Consider the following 16058-nt stretch of genomic DNA (forward strand, 5'->3'; position numbering starts at 1 on the left):
TAATGAGGGGAGTGGAGCATCTGTCATATGAGAGGCTGGGAGACCTAGGACTGTTCAGCCTGGAGAAGAGAAGACTCAGGGGGATTCCATCCATATGTATAGATACCTGGTGGGGGGAGTACACAGAGAGGCTGTGACACCTCCATCCTGGAAATATTCATCTGGACATAGCTGTGTGCAACCTGCTTTAGGTGACCCTGCTTTGAGCAGGGAGGTGGACTAAACTATCTCCAGAGGTGCCTGCCCACCTCAGCCATTCTGTGATTCTGTAATAACAAGTGGCCCCGTGTAGAACAGAGTATCTATGATGCTAGAATTTGGGGGGGGGGGGGAAGAAGGAGTAGACACATACAGCCACAGGACAATACTGCAGGCCCAAGGCTATAAGCAATTCACCAGTAGCCAAGTCATCAGAATAACCAGGAGCTGGATAAAACCAGTTTTAGGGGTGACAAACAACAAGTATGCAACATATGTAAAACACTCCATATTACGTACAAATTTACTGTTTATGGAACAACAAACCAGGGAAGAGCAAGGTTTAGAGTATTTTTTTACAAACAGATGACCCCAAGACTGAGGGAGAAACCATGATTATACTCCTCCATGTGACTGTGAGCCCTCCCCACCTGCAACTTCAGTCATTGACCCTAGGACTCAAAGGGACAGTGGAAGGGGTAGACGTTAGAAAGTTTACATCACTGAACTGCGTATTATTTGACTATAAGCACCATTGTAACTGGACAATAAGTCTTTGACTGGACTGCTAAAATGTTGGGTGTGAGTTCTTTTTGCTGGTCCAAGAAGTGAAACAACCTACTCTAACTTGGATGCAACTGAGTGGCAAGAACACACTGCAGTGATACAGATGACATCCTAATTTTGTTGCCATCCTGAAGTCCTACCACTTCCCCAGTCAGCCATAGTATTTCCTTCCCCAAGTGGTGGGTTCTGGTTCTCCAGTAGGATCAGGGAAAGCAGAGGGCTGTAAGGGAAAGAAACCCCATGCAAATTCAAGACCCTCGATCATCCACACCACTTCAAAAAAAGTTTCAACTTGGCTCAGAGACAGCATCTACAAAGAGGGACACAGCAGCTGTGGTGTCACATAAAACGCCTTGTAGCATCTTTTAAGCAAGTCACTATGTTGGCATTCAAAGCTGGAAGATCTATAACTCTTTGAATCAAAGCTGCTCTGCAAGGTCTCGAGGCTTCCCCACTTCAGCATGGACCAGATGCTCCCATGCAGGCCAGGACAAACTGAAAACAGACTTTTTTGTGCTAACATAGCAAACAGCTTTCATTCATGCTTTTGCGTATGCACAAAAAGCATACAAGTCAGAAAGCTGGGTACACTTTACAGTTCACTAGCCAGTACATGCTCAAAAGGAATTTTATTTATTTTAAACCATGACAACTCCAACCCGAGAAGCCCCAAGTCTGAAAGTAAAACTAGGCTTCGCTTGGGTGGGGGGAAGGAAGAAGAAAGCTTGCCATGATCAGCATGGAGAATGCAGATGTAAACCATCCTAGTCTGCTGCCCTGGCATTCCACCTGTGGCTTGTTGTTTTCTGCTCTCCTTTAGAGCAGGTCAACAGCAGTCCCTCCAAAAGCAGACGAGGTAATTGTGGGCTTGGTGCAGAGCTGGTCTGCACCACACAGGGGTGATCAGTATGAGGATTACCTAAGGGAGAATACCAAAGCACAGGGCTGCTTTCCTTAAGCCTCCCAGGGACTTTCCACCATCTTCCTGAAGGCTTCTTGCTATCAAATACACCTTTTTTTTGTGTGTGTAAGATTCATTGTCCTACATGTGTTTATACCCAAATATCAAGCATTTTACTCCCATTGTAACAGCCTTGAACATCCGTCCACATTGCAATACACCATTACTTTTGTTTGGCACTTGGCTGAGGCTCCCATCTGCCCAGGTTCCCCCCTCCATCCTCTTCCACCAGCAGTTTCCTGAGGGCAGCTTGCTCAGGTTGTTATTTGCTTGGGATTTGTGGATATGCTGATGCTCACAACACAGCTGGTGTTACACAGATGATGTGCTCTGGTCACATCTAGGTCTTCCAGGTGTGTAATGCCATGGTACAAGTTATTCCCTAGGCAGCCAGCACTATAGGTACACGCACAGAATAAGGCTGTATTTTGGGAAGCCCTCAATGGACCAGCTGCATACGTGGTGCCCAGCCAGCGCACAACACGCAACGTGTTCTTACATGATGGGATTAACTCCATGTGCACAGAGCTACGGGCAGCACACAACTGGGTTGACTACACACGCGCTCCACAGTTGAAGCATTTCTGTTCAGGAAATCCCCAAAATATATATAATATACAGTAACCAACCACACGCCCTACATCTGGCAGATGACCGGACGCAACACAGGGTGACAGGCACCCACTCACACGGCATCTTGGTGCAGTGTCTACGGGACATCCACACAAGCTTACCTCATGCTCACACTTCGGTGCCAAAAGGTGTACAATATATTCCAAGTGAAATAGGATCTTTTAATATCACATATCCAAACAATAGTTCTCATTTCAAAATGCAAAATAGGTCCTTTGAAGATCAGCTGCTCCCAGGCTGTGTGAGCAGGGTGGGGTACAGCTGACTGGCACAACTGCTGAGGTCAGACCTCGTTTCTTTGGTAAGATACATGCCGGGAACAAACGCGAATGCAGAGTTGTACCAAAAGTGTCCATTTAGAAGACTAATTATTACTCCACGTCCCTTATTAGAGATTTGCATTTTAAAACAGTCATATACATTAAATAGCTCTCCGACATCTAAATAGCGAACATTCAAAGTAGCATATATTCTGCTACCCCCACCATTTTAAGAACAAGCAACACATGTGGGAGAAAAGGGAAACATTAAAAACAGGCTGTCTGTCTCACACAGTTTATTTAACAATAGGTAATAAGAAATCAATTTTTAACAGTCTATACAGTGATCGAAAGTTCATATTTATAAGTAATCAACTTTAATTGCATGATTTACAACATTTGAGGGTCTTTTTTGCTTTCTATTTTCAAGTTTTACAGAAAGTGGAAGAGGATGGGGAAAGGGGCACAGGAGAGAGAAAGCAAGCATAAAGAAGAAACCCCAGGGACTTTTTCTCAGGTTAAAATCATCCCCTTGGAATTGTTTCTTACCCTCTTTTTTATTTTTTTTCCTTTGTTAGATGTAAAAATAACAAAAAAAAATTCTTTCAAGAAAACAGAAACCACAATATATATACTACATCCATTTGGCAGCTGCCCCTGTGTATTTGCAAAAATGTTGTCTTCTCTCTACATGTACAAATTATTTTAATACTTGAAGTTTTTTTTTAAGTTCAGACTCTTGTATAGAAAATTCTTGGAGGACAAAAGTAGACTTCAGGAGGGGACTGAGTTATTTAATATTTTTACATTTTTCAAAGAATTGACATATTTCCAACCAAAGAGGAAAAGATTGGTATTTATTTTTATATATATATATTTATATATGTAATGTATTTTTAAAGCAACATTAACCCCTTTTGTCCTCCGGTTTTAGGAAAAGGTTCTCCTGTGGTGTTTTTTTTTGTTTTTGTTGTGGTTTTTTGCAGTGACATGAAGAAAAACCAGAATAGGGAAAATGTTTACCATCTGCCTCAGTAAATAATAACTATCAATATTACATATTTTCATTAATTTAAAAAAAAATAAAACCTATTGGAGGCGTGAGTAGGGCATCCTTTGGTGAACAGCCAAAAGACCACCTGCTTCCCCCAACCTCCCCAACGCACACGAGGAAAAAAAAACAAGAAAAAGGACTGGTTATGATTCCAGCCATAACAAAAATATATTCTTTGTACTCTACTGTCCCTCAGGTTCATTGTTGGTTGGAACTGCTGCAGAGTTCAGATGTGTTCCAGGGAAAAATGTTGTTTTAGCTAAGAAAGATTCAAAAAAATTTGTCTTCAGTACAAAAAGTCTTGAGAAAATAAGTTTTTTCTTTCTTTTTTTATTTTTTAAATTTTTTTTTGCTCCCAAAATGCTACAATGTGTCTAGTGTATGTCTAGTGTACTCTGTGAAAGGTTTGAATTCAAGTCTGAGTTCTCGGAGCTGAGCCCCAGTTCCGTGGCGCTTGTACCATGGAGGCCTGCCATGCCGGGATTGCTAGCAAGCTGGGAAAGCATTGCACTCTGGTCCGGGCTGGCAAAGTGCCCTTGATCCATGGGGTTAGCCTGGGCAGCTACCAGTCCTGGATGTGGGGAGCTGGTCTGCGGGGAGACGTGGTGTGGAGAAGGCTGAGGTTGCATCCGGGGGGACGGGCTGGAATGGGGGGGCTGGGACTGGGGCCGCGGTGAGGGTACAGGCTGCGGAGAACGCACTTGATTGGTGAGCGATGAAGGGAGCTGCTGGCCCTGTAGGTGTGGGGACTGGGCTTGATTGGGGAGCATGTGCTGTTGGGGGCTCATAGGATTGGGCTGAGCTGGGGACCCCATCTGCTGCTGAAGTAGCCTCTGCTGAAAAGCCTGCTGCAAACTGGCTCCTGTCTCTGCACTCATCGCCTGTGGAAGCTGGCTTATTTGTCCCATGTTTCCTTGCTGCATCTGCTGCATGTGATGCTGCATTCGCTGCTGCTGTTGCTGCTGCTGCTGCTGTTGGGGATACCCGACGCCCTGGGGCTGCTGAAACTGGTTGTGGTTGGCCATCCCCGGCCCCAGTGCTGGTCCTGCTCCCTGCTGCTGCTGTTGCTGCTGGTGGCGCTGCTGCTCAATCATCTGGTGCCGTCTCATCAGGAGGTCTCGGAACTGGGGAGCCATCCCCGAGTGATTCATATTCATCTGCTGCGCCTGAGGATTCATCCCAGACATGGCCTGCTGTGGCTGCTGCTGTGGCTGCTGCTGGGGCATGCTGGGCCTCTGAACTCCCGCTTGCATGGGGTTCATGTTCTGCATGGCTGGGTTGGGGTGCACCCCTCCTTGCTGCCCTTGCATGGCCTGCTGTGGCTGGAGACCTGGCTGACCCTGGGGGATGCCAGGCTGACCTGTCATCCCCTGGGGGTTCTGGGACCCCGCATACTTGGCAGCCCGCTGCTTGATGAAAGCAGCCAGCAGCTGAGGATTGGAGTGAAGGATGTTAAGCACCTGCTGCTGCTGCATGGGTGAGCTGGGAGACCTGAGAGTCCGCAGTAGGTTTTGTAAGGCTGCCTGGGGCAGAGGTGGTTGTTTGGGCTGAGCAGCGCCAGGTACCTGACCCATCCCTGGCTGAGGTGCCATATTCATCGGCTGACCTGGCTGGGCTACTGACATCATGGATGGCCTCTGCATTCCTGGCTGTAGCTGAGCTTGGGGTAAGCCCCCCTGCACCCATGGTGGCTGCTGCTGGATTCCTGCCGGCCCCATTCCTTGGTCTATATGACCACCAGGACCTCTGCCCATCTGTGGAGGGTTCATTCCCATAGGCGGCATCTGGGGCATCTGGTGCTGAATCGGCCTTTGGAAGATCTGAACCTGTGCCATCTGACGCTGGGTCTCTGCTGCCCGCTGGATCTGCATGGCCATTTCCACTGCTGCTGGAGGAGGACCTTGAACTGGTGGTTGAGGTGGCTGGGGTGGAGTTGGAGGAGTCACCTGGCCACCTGCCTTGCCCTGGGACACAGCACTGGGGGGCTGAGTTCTTGGCATGGTGTAGGGTGGCATACTGTTGGGAGGTGCAGGTTGAGGCTGCGAGGCAGGCTGGGGCGGAGGCTGGGGTTGTGGCGTTTGCGGCGTTGGGGGCTGCTGGCCTGTTGGAGTTGTGGGGGTGGCTGGCGTTGGCGAGGGCAATCCTTGCTGCTGGCCTACCACACCTGTCCGCTGCATACTTGCCATCCTCCTTCGGAGCATCTGTGCCTGTTGCAGGCGGTGCTGAAGTTGCTGTTGACGGAGCTTGTGTTTAATGTTGAGGCAGAAGGGCACTGGGCACTTGTTCTCCTGGCAGTGCTTTGCATGGTAGCAGCAGAGAGCAATGAGTTGCTTGCAGATGGGGCACCCTCCGTTGGTTTTGCGTTTGCAGCCTTTGGTGTGTTGAACAACCCGTTTCATCTTCTGACAGGACGGCAGTGAGCAGTTGGCATTACGACACTGGCAGGCATGGACCAGAGACTGGATACAGCGCTGAATGCTCAGGCGGCGGGAATCACCAGGGCTCTGGGTGGTTGCAGTCTGCTGGTTGTTGCTCTCATCATCTAGACCAAGGCCTAATTTTTCCATCTTGTGGTCATGGTTTTTAGTGTTATAGCAGGTGATGCACAGGTCATAATCCTGGAAAGACAACGAAGCAAGAGTTATCAGTGCTCCTGAAACTCCATATAATAAACAAATGATGTCATGCCACCTCAACAAATTCCTCCCTGTCTGTTCCAGGCAAATTGTTGCTCTAGGGAAAAAGTTAATCTTTCACACCATGTTGAGGTACTAGAGAAGGGATAAATCCAAATTATAGCCAGGGAAAGTGTGTGGGTGCAAGGGTGTCTGAAATCTACACAAAATATATATGGCTTGAAAAACAAGTTTGCTCTGAGCTAGTAAGTCACACATTATTCAGCTGGACCAGAAAAATCCCTTTCTTTCCTGATAGGAAAGAAGAAAAAGGCCAGGAACAAATAGCTGCCCATCTGCTGCTGCTTCAAAGGAAGAGGGCAAGAGTGGCAGGAGAGGTACCAATTTTCAAAAAAAAAGGAGAATGAAAGCTGCATTTTCAGTTTTCAGGCAACAGCAGAGTGTACTGGGCAGAAGAATAGAACAGCATTTGCATTCTGTGAAAGCAACAGCACAAGAGTTTGGGCTCCATAATTGATCCAAGTCCTCAGGACTCATTAATCCATAGGAAATTTATAATTTATTTTCTGGTATATATGAGGAAATGGGAGCATCAAATTTTAATCAGAGCTTTTCAGAACTGAATCCGAGACAGTCATTTACTTCCAACAGGCTAAAAAATTTAGTTACAAGCCAGATTCAAGGTTAGTCTAGCTTCTGGAGGGTTCAGCATTGACCCAGACCACTGAACTTGATCTTCAAACACACTGGTATTGCAAACACTTCTGAAGACAAAAATGCTGTTTGCAGCATGCTACAGAAAGACAACAGGGCAGAGGAAGAGTCACCCAAATATAGGAATCTGACTTCTAGCATAGAAAAACCTCTATGCCAGTAAACCAAGGGAGGGCCCTATTTACAGAAATACTGCAGCACAACACTTCTGACTCTGGAAGAAGAAAGGATGCATTGCTCTTCAGAAAAATCAGCTGATCCTACCATTACAGCTCAAGCAATTACTACACTTCCCAACTGCTTAAGCAGCAGCACCTTAAATGAACTACAGGAAATACAATTCTACTTCTACTTTCAAGCTGTGGAGAACTGAAGACAAAAATCACACCAAGTAGCAGATTAGTAGAATCACTTGTTACAGAAAACGTTTCCTCTCCTTTCTTTCTGAACTGCCAGAGGATGAGCTGTACAGATCTTTTTCCATCAGTTAATACTGACAAATTAGTTCAGGTAAAGAGCACTCTGGGCACAGAGATACGGGGACACAAGTAGGGAAAACTTCACCAAGCATACCTCACAAACAGTGCAGTGCCATCTGGTCTCCACATGATGCTTGCACTCGTTGCAGGTGTAAACAAAGCGGTCTTGGCTCTGGGTATGCAGTTCCACCAGCATGCACATGGTTGACCACTGAGCCCTTCGTAGTGAGGAGAACTCCAGGTGCTTGTCTCTAGCAAGGGTTAGGAAAGCATCACGCCCATCCATCAGGTCACATGGAATGAGTGGGTCAGGCTCAACAATGGGGGGCAGGGAGTTGGCTGCAGGGCCAGCAATGAGACGGATGACAAAAAAGACCTGAAACGTAAAAAGACAATGCTAGAACTTATCAAGATGTTTTGGTTGCCAAACTTCATTACAGAGCATACAATCCCAGGACCAACTAACACCTGAATGATGTGCCACCAAGGTGGTGTGCTTGTAAGGGCTGGGAAATTTCAAACCTCTGGGTGCCCTGCAGGTTCACCTTCTTCAGAAGCATTAGGTAAGGAACACTGGACTGAACAGTAACAGTAAAACTGTTGTGACAATCTAGATTAGGAAGTTCTGTATGGGAACAGTTGTATTTATCCCCACTGCCCTCGCAGCAAAGAGCGCCCAGACTTACTGGTACTTGTCTGGTGTGCCACTCAATTCTCCAGCCAAACCTGTATAGTTTACAGGGCACAACTCTGGAGTATCAAAGCTTTGAACACCTCTCTACTTAAGTAAAATACATATTTCTCATTCTATCAACTCTTACCTCCTTGTGCTTCTCCATAGTGGCATACAACTTTTGGGAGAGGTCATTTGACACATTGGGCATGCCAGGCTTTTTCTTATTGCCACGACTCAAGCTGCTCTTGTTCTTACTTGTCTTCTTATTGTTCTTCTTTTTGGCATTTTTGCTGTCTCCCTTGCTCACCTATTAATTTTTAAAGGCATTTTGTGTCAGGTATCTAAGTCACACCACATCAGCATTTTATTACTTTCACATCTTCTATAACTGCAGGAAGAAACACACTTTACAATAATTTACTCCGAAGACACTTACCAGGGTCCCCTGAAACATTAAATTAATTCCATTAGAATCACTCCAGAAGATAAAGATCAGCAGTACATTGTTCTAAAAATATTAAAAGCATGAATGCTCAGGAGGTGCAAGGGAAACGTTATTTACTGAAACCTGTTTGTCTGCTATAGTTGAACACTGAAGAACCTCTTGGATAATCACAAAGGAGTTCAGCAAATGGCTTCTCAATGCAATTCAAAACTAAAAACAACTGAAAAGTACAAGTGATATTGCACTGACCAGAGGTGAGAAAGACTTAATCTGCCTAGATGTAGTTTGTTACAGCTCTGACAGATTTGTTTTTATTTAATAGAGTGCATTAAACTGATTTTGATATGCAGCTGTTGTTCTGAGTCCAAAAGGCATTAGTAGTGCAATTTCTAGTATGCACCTTCCTCCTGTCATATCCTGCAACAGTCGAACAAAACAGGTCAGCTTAATTTCAATTATAATCAATTAGCAATGAACAGTTTATTCCTCTGTGCTTCTCAGAGGGCCGCTCAAAACACTACAGCATATGATGATCAAGGATCAAAGCAATTCTTATCCAAATAAGCATTTTTCCTAAGCTTAAAATAACTTTGTCAGGATGGAAATTTCCAGTGAACATGAATGACTACCACTTAATTTGAGAATACAGTTTATTATTGCCTCATTTTCAAGAAGTGAAACATGGGGTCAATAAAGAGTTTAAATTATTTTTAATAATAAAGGTTAAATAATAATATGCTGCAAGCTTCCCCCACCACAGGATTTTGGGGCCAAACTGCTGTGGGAGATCAACTGAGCATTGACCAACCTCACACACAGAGCTAGGTCAGATTCCTTGCCACTGATTTCTGGTATATTAGAGAGATGGGAACTCGCAGCTATGCCAAGTGGAAACCAAACCTTTAAATAATACCTTCCAAAGTAAGATGTTAGTTAATGCAAATTTGATATCAGGTTGCCTAATTCCCAGGTTACTCTTGCACTTAGTTTATTCAAAATCCTTGAAAGGAGGCATTGCAAAGAGCAGCACAGGAGAACCTCAAATTCTAGTTTTAATGTTAAATCTAACTTTTTTGATCCAAAAGATCTTTTAGGAAAAAGATTAATTCTAAAGCCCAACAAAAATCTAATAAGGTGACGAAGCAGCAGTGTTCAAACAGACTCAACTAACAAGTACTACTGTGTGAGCAAAACTACTAACTTCATCCTAGATTCACTACCCCTTCCATAAAAGCTCAGAAGATCCAAGGATGGGCAGATACATAAATTCTGCATCTGTTAATTTTCAAAGTTATTACTGAATTAAGAGGCATACCTTTTTTTGTTCTTTGTGGAATGTGAAAGCACAGTTGATTGCATGTTCTCCAAAAAAATTGCACAAGATACCAGCAAGAAATTTCTCTAGTTTAAGTAGCCCAACAACAGTTCAGCAGTATTTTGTGCTTCAGATCAATGCCTTAAAACTTTCTAGTAAAAAAAACTATACTGAGTAAACTACTAAATCACAATGTTACTTTCTCAGAACATTCTGCTAAGATTGGTATTATAACATCTAAGTTGGATAAAGAGTTAGCCACTGTCCAAAAGCTAAAGCTTAAGGAAAGAGCTTCCAAGTCAGGCTGAGGTTGCAGCATGAACGTTGATAACAACTGGATTTCAGCACCAAAATATTCAACTAGCAGCTGTTTCAATCTAATTGACTTTGGTAATTAGTTGGGTTTATAACCATATAAACAGCCACTGCTCATACGAATGTAGCTTAGTGGTATTTTAACAGCTCTAATTTATAAAATGTAAAATTGAAATTTATATTACAGTGAAGCTAGAAAGGTAAAAAAGCCAGTTAACCAAAGTGCCTAGGCCCCCCCCCTTTTTTTTTAATTAGCCATATGTAATCACAACTTTGCATTAGATCATGAAATACCAGAAGCATTCTTACATCCGTGCTTTCATTACTAGTGTTTTCTTCTCTCTTCCGTTCTTCTTCCTCTTGCTCTAGTTCCTTAATGCTCTCCTCTAGAACATTAGGCCAGAAATCCCCTTCGAAGTAAGGTAGCTCTTTTGCACTTGTTAGACGATCTTCTGTTGCCTGCTTAAATATATCCTGAAAAAGAGCAAAACACTTGGTTACCACTGTTACAAGCCTCATAAAGGCAACCTTTTCAATAAGTGATAAAAAAAGGCACCAGCGAATCAAACAGAGGAGAGCTTAATATGTCAATTCATTTTGAGAGCACGTTCTAAGTGCAGATTTAACACTGCATCAGTTACAGACAGTTAGTCAAACACATCTCAAATATTTCCGCTCCGAAGAAATAAATCATTACCATGTGCTAGACTTCAATATGCATACTTACCAAATGGGACAATATGATCACTATATTGTCAACACTAGCTGAAGTCCTGATAATTCCAAAGCTTTTACATACTTCTTACCACATCAGCAGCCTAACTCTGCAATTTTATTTAACACAGGAAGATTAAAGATTCCATGTATTTTCTTTGTATAAATGAAATGAGATTTGCTCTCTTTTACAGTATTCCTCAAGAATTTAGTTTGTTCTAAGGAATAATTTCAATTCTCTTGCTAGAATGATTTCAGAAGCTACATGCTTTGAAAAGGGTATCTTTTAACTCTTAAACTTTTAGTGCTCAGTTCACTTAAAACAACACAGTAAACTCCAAGAATCAGGCACAACGCATAAGGCAAGGAAGAAACCAAGACAAGACTGGTCAACCAACCCTCCCCCCCCGCCGCCCCCCCCCCCCACTAACACACACTTAACAAACCTTGTAATCATGGACAATGCGCTCCGACACAGATTTGTCCAGCATCTTTTTGTACCACTCTTGAAGTCGTTTGGGTTTAGGTATCTTTTGATCAGGAGGATGGCAATGGAAGATGTAGTCATCTCCTTCACTAGGTGGGCATGCCCAGATATGTCCAGTAGTATACCTAGCATGATTAGACAAAAAAAGAGTACATGTGGGCTCTGATGATTAACACTAGAGCTTGCTCTCCTCTCTGCCACGAGATGGAGCCACCACAAAGCTGGCTCCTGTTACCAGATGGACAATAATTCTAGCTCTCCAAGACTTTAATTCTAGTGTTCATTCCAGCTTCATTCATCTTTTCACTAATTTTTTAAAATTCAGCACTGTATGTGGAGTCGTTTATATAAAGTGTATGCATTTTCCAGTCTAGATAAAAATCAAAGCCTGATATAGACCTGCAATTGCCACCTCCCAATTAACTAAGAAAGATGGAGACTAGGTATTTCAGTAGTAAAAGCCAGAATTCTTTTTCCTTGAGACAGTGCAGTCATTCATTATCTAGCAACATTTTTAAAACAGATTTACTTAAACACACTACTTGTTTTTCTACTGTAAATCCTCTGGTTTTTAACTTTGAGGATCAGTTTTAAAAGGTTTCACAATTATATCTGGGAATAAACAGTCACTGTCAACCTATGCTATTTGGTGTACAATCTAAGTACTATGAAGATGACATCCAAATAGTAGCAGCTGCAGAGAATATAATACTACAAAGATCACTTCTTCATCCTCGTTCTTCTCTATTAGTTTTTGAAAAGAACTCCAGTAGGAGGAATAATCAGATCTCAAGTCAGAGAAAAGTAACCATCCTCGCCATGCTGAGAAATGGCTCTGCAGAACCCTACCCAAACCCTGGGAACTGCAGCCAGTTGTCATTCCTTCTGCCTGAGAAGGGAGAGATGATACTGCGTGACAAATATTGTTCTCCCAAAATGAGAACCTGATGTTACCCATTAGCACAGAAAACAGCATTAAGTAAAACTGAGGCCTGAGCTCTATGCAGCAATTTTACAGGTTAGAAAATACACAATAAATAAAGCAGAAAGGAGTCTAACGTATGCCTTTGAAGTACTGAGGAATATATCCTCTCACTGAGGTACCGAAGACAGCACCAGCCACCTCCATTCTGACTCCCCTAATTTTTCTCATGCAAACTACTCTCAACATAGTCCCTAACAGTTTCTTCATGAATAACTGTCAAGCTACACCAGATACCTTTGACAATAGATTGATGTTTACTTCACTGCCTTTTCTACTTCAGTAATCATGGTCATTTAATTTCCACCTTTCTCATTTCTTCAGTTGTTCTGTGTTCTCTTTTGTGCTGTCCCAAGTATACTCTCCTCTTTCTCTTTTAACTTTTCAGTTTCTCACAATTTCAACTACTCATTCTATAAGAGATTTCTTCGTGGCCTTACACAGCTGTTAGAGTTAATCAGTACAGGCAGAATACACTTACCTTTCTCCTAATAAACATGGCTAAGAACTTAACTTGCCAGCCCAAAGGAATAACCTGATTAAAGCAGTGGCATTACACAAGGACTGCACTATCAACAAGCCCAGCAAGATTTTATGGTCCAGATAAAAAGGCTCACTTTCTACTTAGACTTAAGGAATTTTTACATAAGTTTGGAAACCTAAAATAATCTGAAGCATAAGCCTCTCCTGAAAAGTCTGCAATCCCTTTTTGTCTTTTCTCCTTTGCAACTATACACAGTTGTTGCCAAGTTATTCTACCACCAGTTGATATTTAGGTACCATATTCTGCACAACAGGATGTAGTAATTTCATTTGCAATAAGAACACAAATGCTGCACAGAAGAAAACACTAAAAAAAGACTTACCCTAGTTTCTTGACATATTCTAGATACCCAATTAGTATTTCGTGATAGACAGCAGTCCTCAAGCATTTAGGGCGGAAGAAATGAACACTGTCAAGGTAAGATATATACACTCGCCTAAAAAAAAAAAAAGACATGATGAGAAGCAGAGATTTCAAGGCAGTTCTGCAAGTTTATTCACGTTATTTTATACATTTGAAGCATCCAGTACAACAGCAATTTCAAAGCCTCTGATGCTAATTTACCTCTAGAAACTCAGCTTTCTTTTGGTATCCTAGCCTCGTTTCTCTAGAACTATGCAATCCCTTCCTTGAGAATACAGACAACTGCTCCTTAAGGCAACACTGCCTGCCAGCCAGCATCCCCAGTAGTGACTCTAACTGACATATTCCCTATCGAAGCTACTTTGTTTCTAGAAGCTAACAGCACTAAGAGTCTTCATAGGTGCAACACCGAAGCTCTACACAGAACTTTGGAAGGTTCACCCAACTGAGACACAGTTCCAAAATAAAATAAAACTTTCATGCAGCTCCTCACCTTTGATTGGGTGGAGGACAGTCTGAGCCATACTCCTGTACATGCATCCCAAAGAAGCATAAGTCTACACCATCAATCTCCTCAAAGGCAAAAAGCGCTTTTGTTCGATAAGGGAAAGACTCAGCCATCTCTCCGCTGTCTACAAACCTGCAGGTTACAGAGGGTAAAAGTGGAATACCAAATATATTCACATATTAGAGAATACATGTCACTAGGCAAAGGCAACAATGATGAGGGCTACTGTAAGTGTAACTTTAGTGCAAAAGTTAAATGCTTACAGACTACTCAAAAGACCAGGCATCCACTTTTTACTATAAAAAAAGATGACACTCATCAGAAATAATTAATATGCTGCTGTAACATCTGTTTGTCAAGAACTGGTCAGTGGTGAGGTTTTGAATACAACAGCCTATTTTTAAAAAATAGTTACATGTAAGTAAATTCAAATAGCTTCCACCTCCCCCCAAAAGAAAGCAAAATTAGAAATGGAAAGAACATACCTTGCTTTCATTCCTGGTTTTACTTCGACAGTTTTGTCAGATGCATGTACCACCCTAACTGTAACCTCTCCTGCCTCAGGGTGATTCTGTCGTCTTAGGAAATCATTGACCCTGTTCTCCAAGAAGGTACCAAGTCTTGTAGCCGGTAACCCTGCAGGAGAAAAGTACAGCGCTCTATATATACAAAACTGAACTGCTCAAATGAGATTTCTCTATTCAGATGTTAAATGAAAAGTGACTCTTAATGCATACAGTACATTACCATAAATTAAAGCTTTACCTTTAACTATAGTTTTAACATTTAAATAATTTATTAAATAATTTATACATTATTTAAATGAAGAAAGAAATTGGGTTGAAATACAGATTCTATCTGTCTTAAAAGTCAATCACAATTAAGGCTCCTCCTGAATAGAAGCTATTAATTACTTAAACTGGATTACAAAACACTGCTCTCAGACATAGCTTCAAGAGCAGACATTGCATTTGGAAGTATATTCTGCCTATAAAGCCACACTAGCCAAGTTAGTCTCTCCACTTACCAAAATAATATATTTTAATAATGGAAAGAACAACTAAATATAACTGTATCTGCAAGTAACGTAGTTAGTTTAGAAGTTTCTAATTTTCAAACAATCTTCATACAGAAGAAGTACAAGCATAATGTTAGCAGACACAAAACCTAAAGCTGAAAGAGAGTTTGAGGGCTGGTGTAACAGGGCTTGTCTCATTGCTGTCCATTACTTCTGGCAGAGTTACAGATCTGCTGATCTGCTTTTCATTTTTCCAGTTTGACACCCTTCAGTAAAGCATCACTATACTACGTTAAGTATGCAATACATACAGGTTGCTAGAAACAAAAGCTGATAAAAACTGTAAAAAAACCCCTAGTATTCTTCCTGTATTCTTGGTGAATCTAGGGAGTTTTGATTTTGGAAAAAGACTCAGATGTTGAAACCATTCCTTAAATGGTTTGCTGAATCTTGATTCCTGGTTGGCCAGGGATTTTTTTTATTTTTTATTTTAATTTTTTTAGCAGAAATGTAAATACTATTTGTAAGAAGTACACCAACCTAAGCAGCTTCTGAAAGACTTATTTTGTCTATAGAACAGATGGACAATGACTGCACAAATTTCCTCCTACACTGCCTTCAAATCAGTTGCCTTGATCAAGAGGAAATGTCTATGGAGAGTTTTGTCACCAGGTGATGCAACCTTTATCTCAACCAAAGCTTTTAAGAGCAGAGTCACGGTGACTTGAACACGTTATCAAAAATTTAAGTGAGACTGCAGTCACACAGCAACTATTTCCCAACGCTATTAATACTGCAATTGAGATAAAAGGATGTGTATCTTGTATTAGTAGTGCTCTAAAACAGTACGTTAACCCTCTACAACAGACTATTAACCAACGACAACACCTGTGAATGCAAACATTCTGAACACTACAGAACTGATGTTCAGAACTGACCAAAAGTATCCTCCTTTAACTCAAAAAACCTGAAATAAATGCAAAACGAGCATAAGAGCAACGTCTTCCCCATTCTTAAATTATTTAAGATTTGTTGGTGCAAGTGTCAGAATCTTACTTTTAGCAGAGAATTTGTTCTCTTTCCTGGTTCGTCCTGTTTTCTTTAGGCAGCCATCACAGACAAAGCTGAAGCAAAATACGAGAAAGTGAAAAACCACCCCAAGTCAGACCATAAAGTTCCTTAGCATCTT

At 42.1% G+C, this 16058-nt stretch overlaps 1 protein-coding gene across 2 annotated transcripts in view; it reads right to left on the bottom strand.

Moving 5' to 3' along the window:
- Window positions 1–2898: 2898 nt before the first annotated feature.
- The window catches only part of EP300 (E1A binding protein p300), a 65492-nt gene continuing 52332 nt past the window's right edge, over window positions 2899–16058 (bottom strand). For both annotated transcript variants that reach the window (XM_072868409.1, XM_072868419.1), the window contains exons 23-31: window positions 15926–15993; window positions 14337–14487; window positions 13837–13983; window positions 13303–13416; window positions 11414–11579; window positions 10563–10727; window positions 8324–8485; window positions 7597–7878; window positions 2899–6291 (exon numbers count right to left, since the gene is read on the bottom strand). In XM_072868409.1, coding sequence (XP_072724510.1) covers window positions 4048–6291; window positions 7597–7878; window positions 8324–8485; window positions 10563–10727; window positions 11414–11579; window positions 13303–13416; window positions 13837–13983; window positions 14337–14487; window positions 15926–15993 — 3499 coding nt within the window. In that variant the 3' untranslated portion in view covers window positions 2899–4047. The remainder of the gene's footprint in view (window positions 6292–7596; window positions 7879–8323; window positions 8486–10562; window positions 10728–11413; window positions 11580–13302; window positions 13417–13836; window positions 13984–14336; window positions 14488–15925; window positions 15994–16058) is intronic.

This window comes from Ciconia boyciana, chromosome 1 (genome assembly GCF_034638445.1).
Source record: "Ciconia boyciana chromosome 1, ASM3463844v1, whole genome shotgun sequence".
NCBI classification, from domain to species: Eukaryota; Metazoa; Chordata; class Aves; order Ciconiiformes; family Ciconiidae; genus Ciconia; species Ciconia boyciana.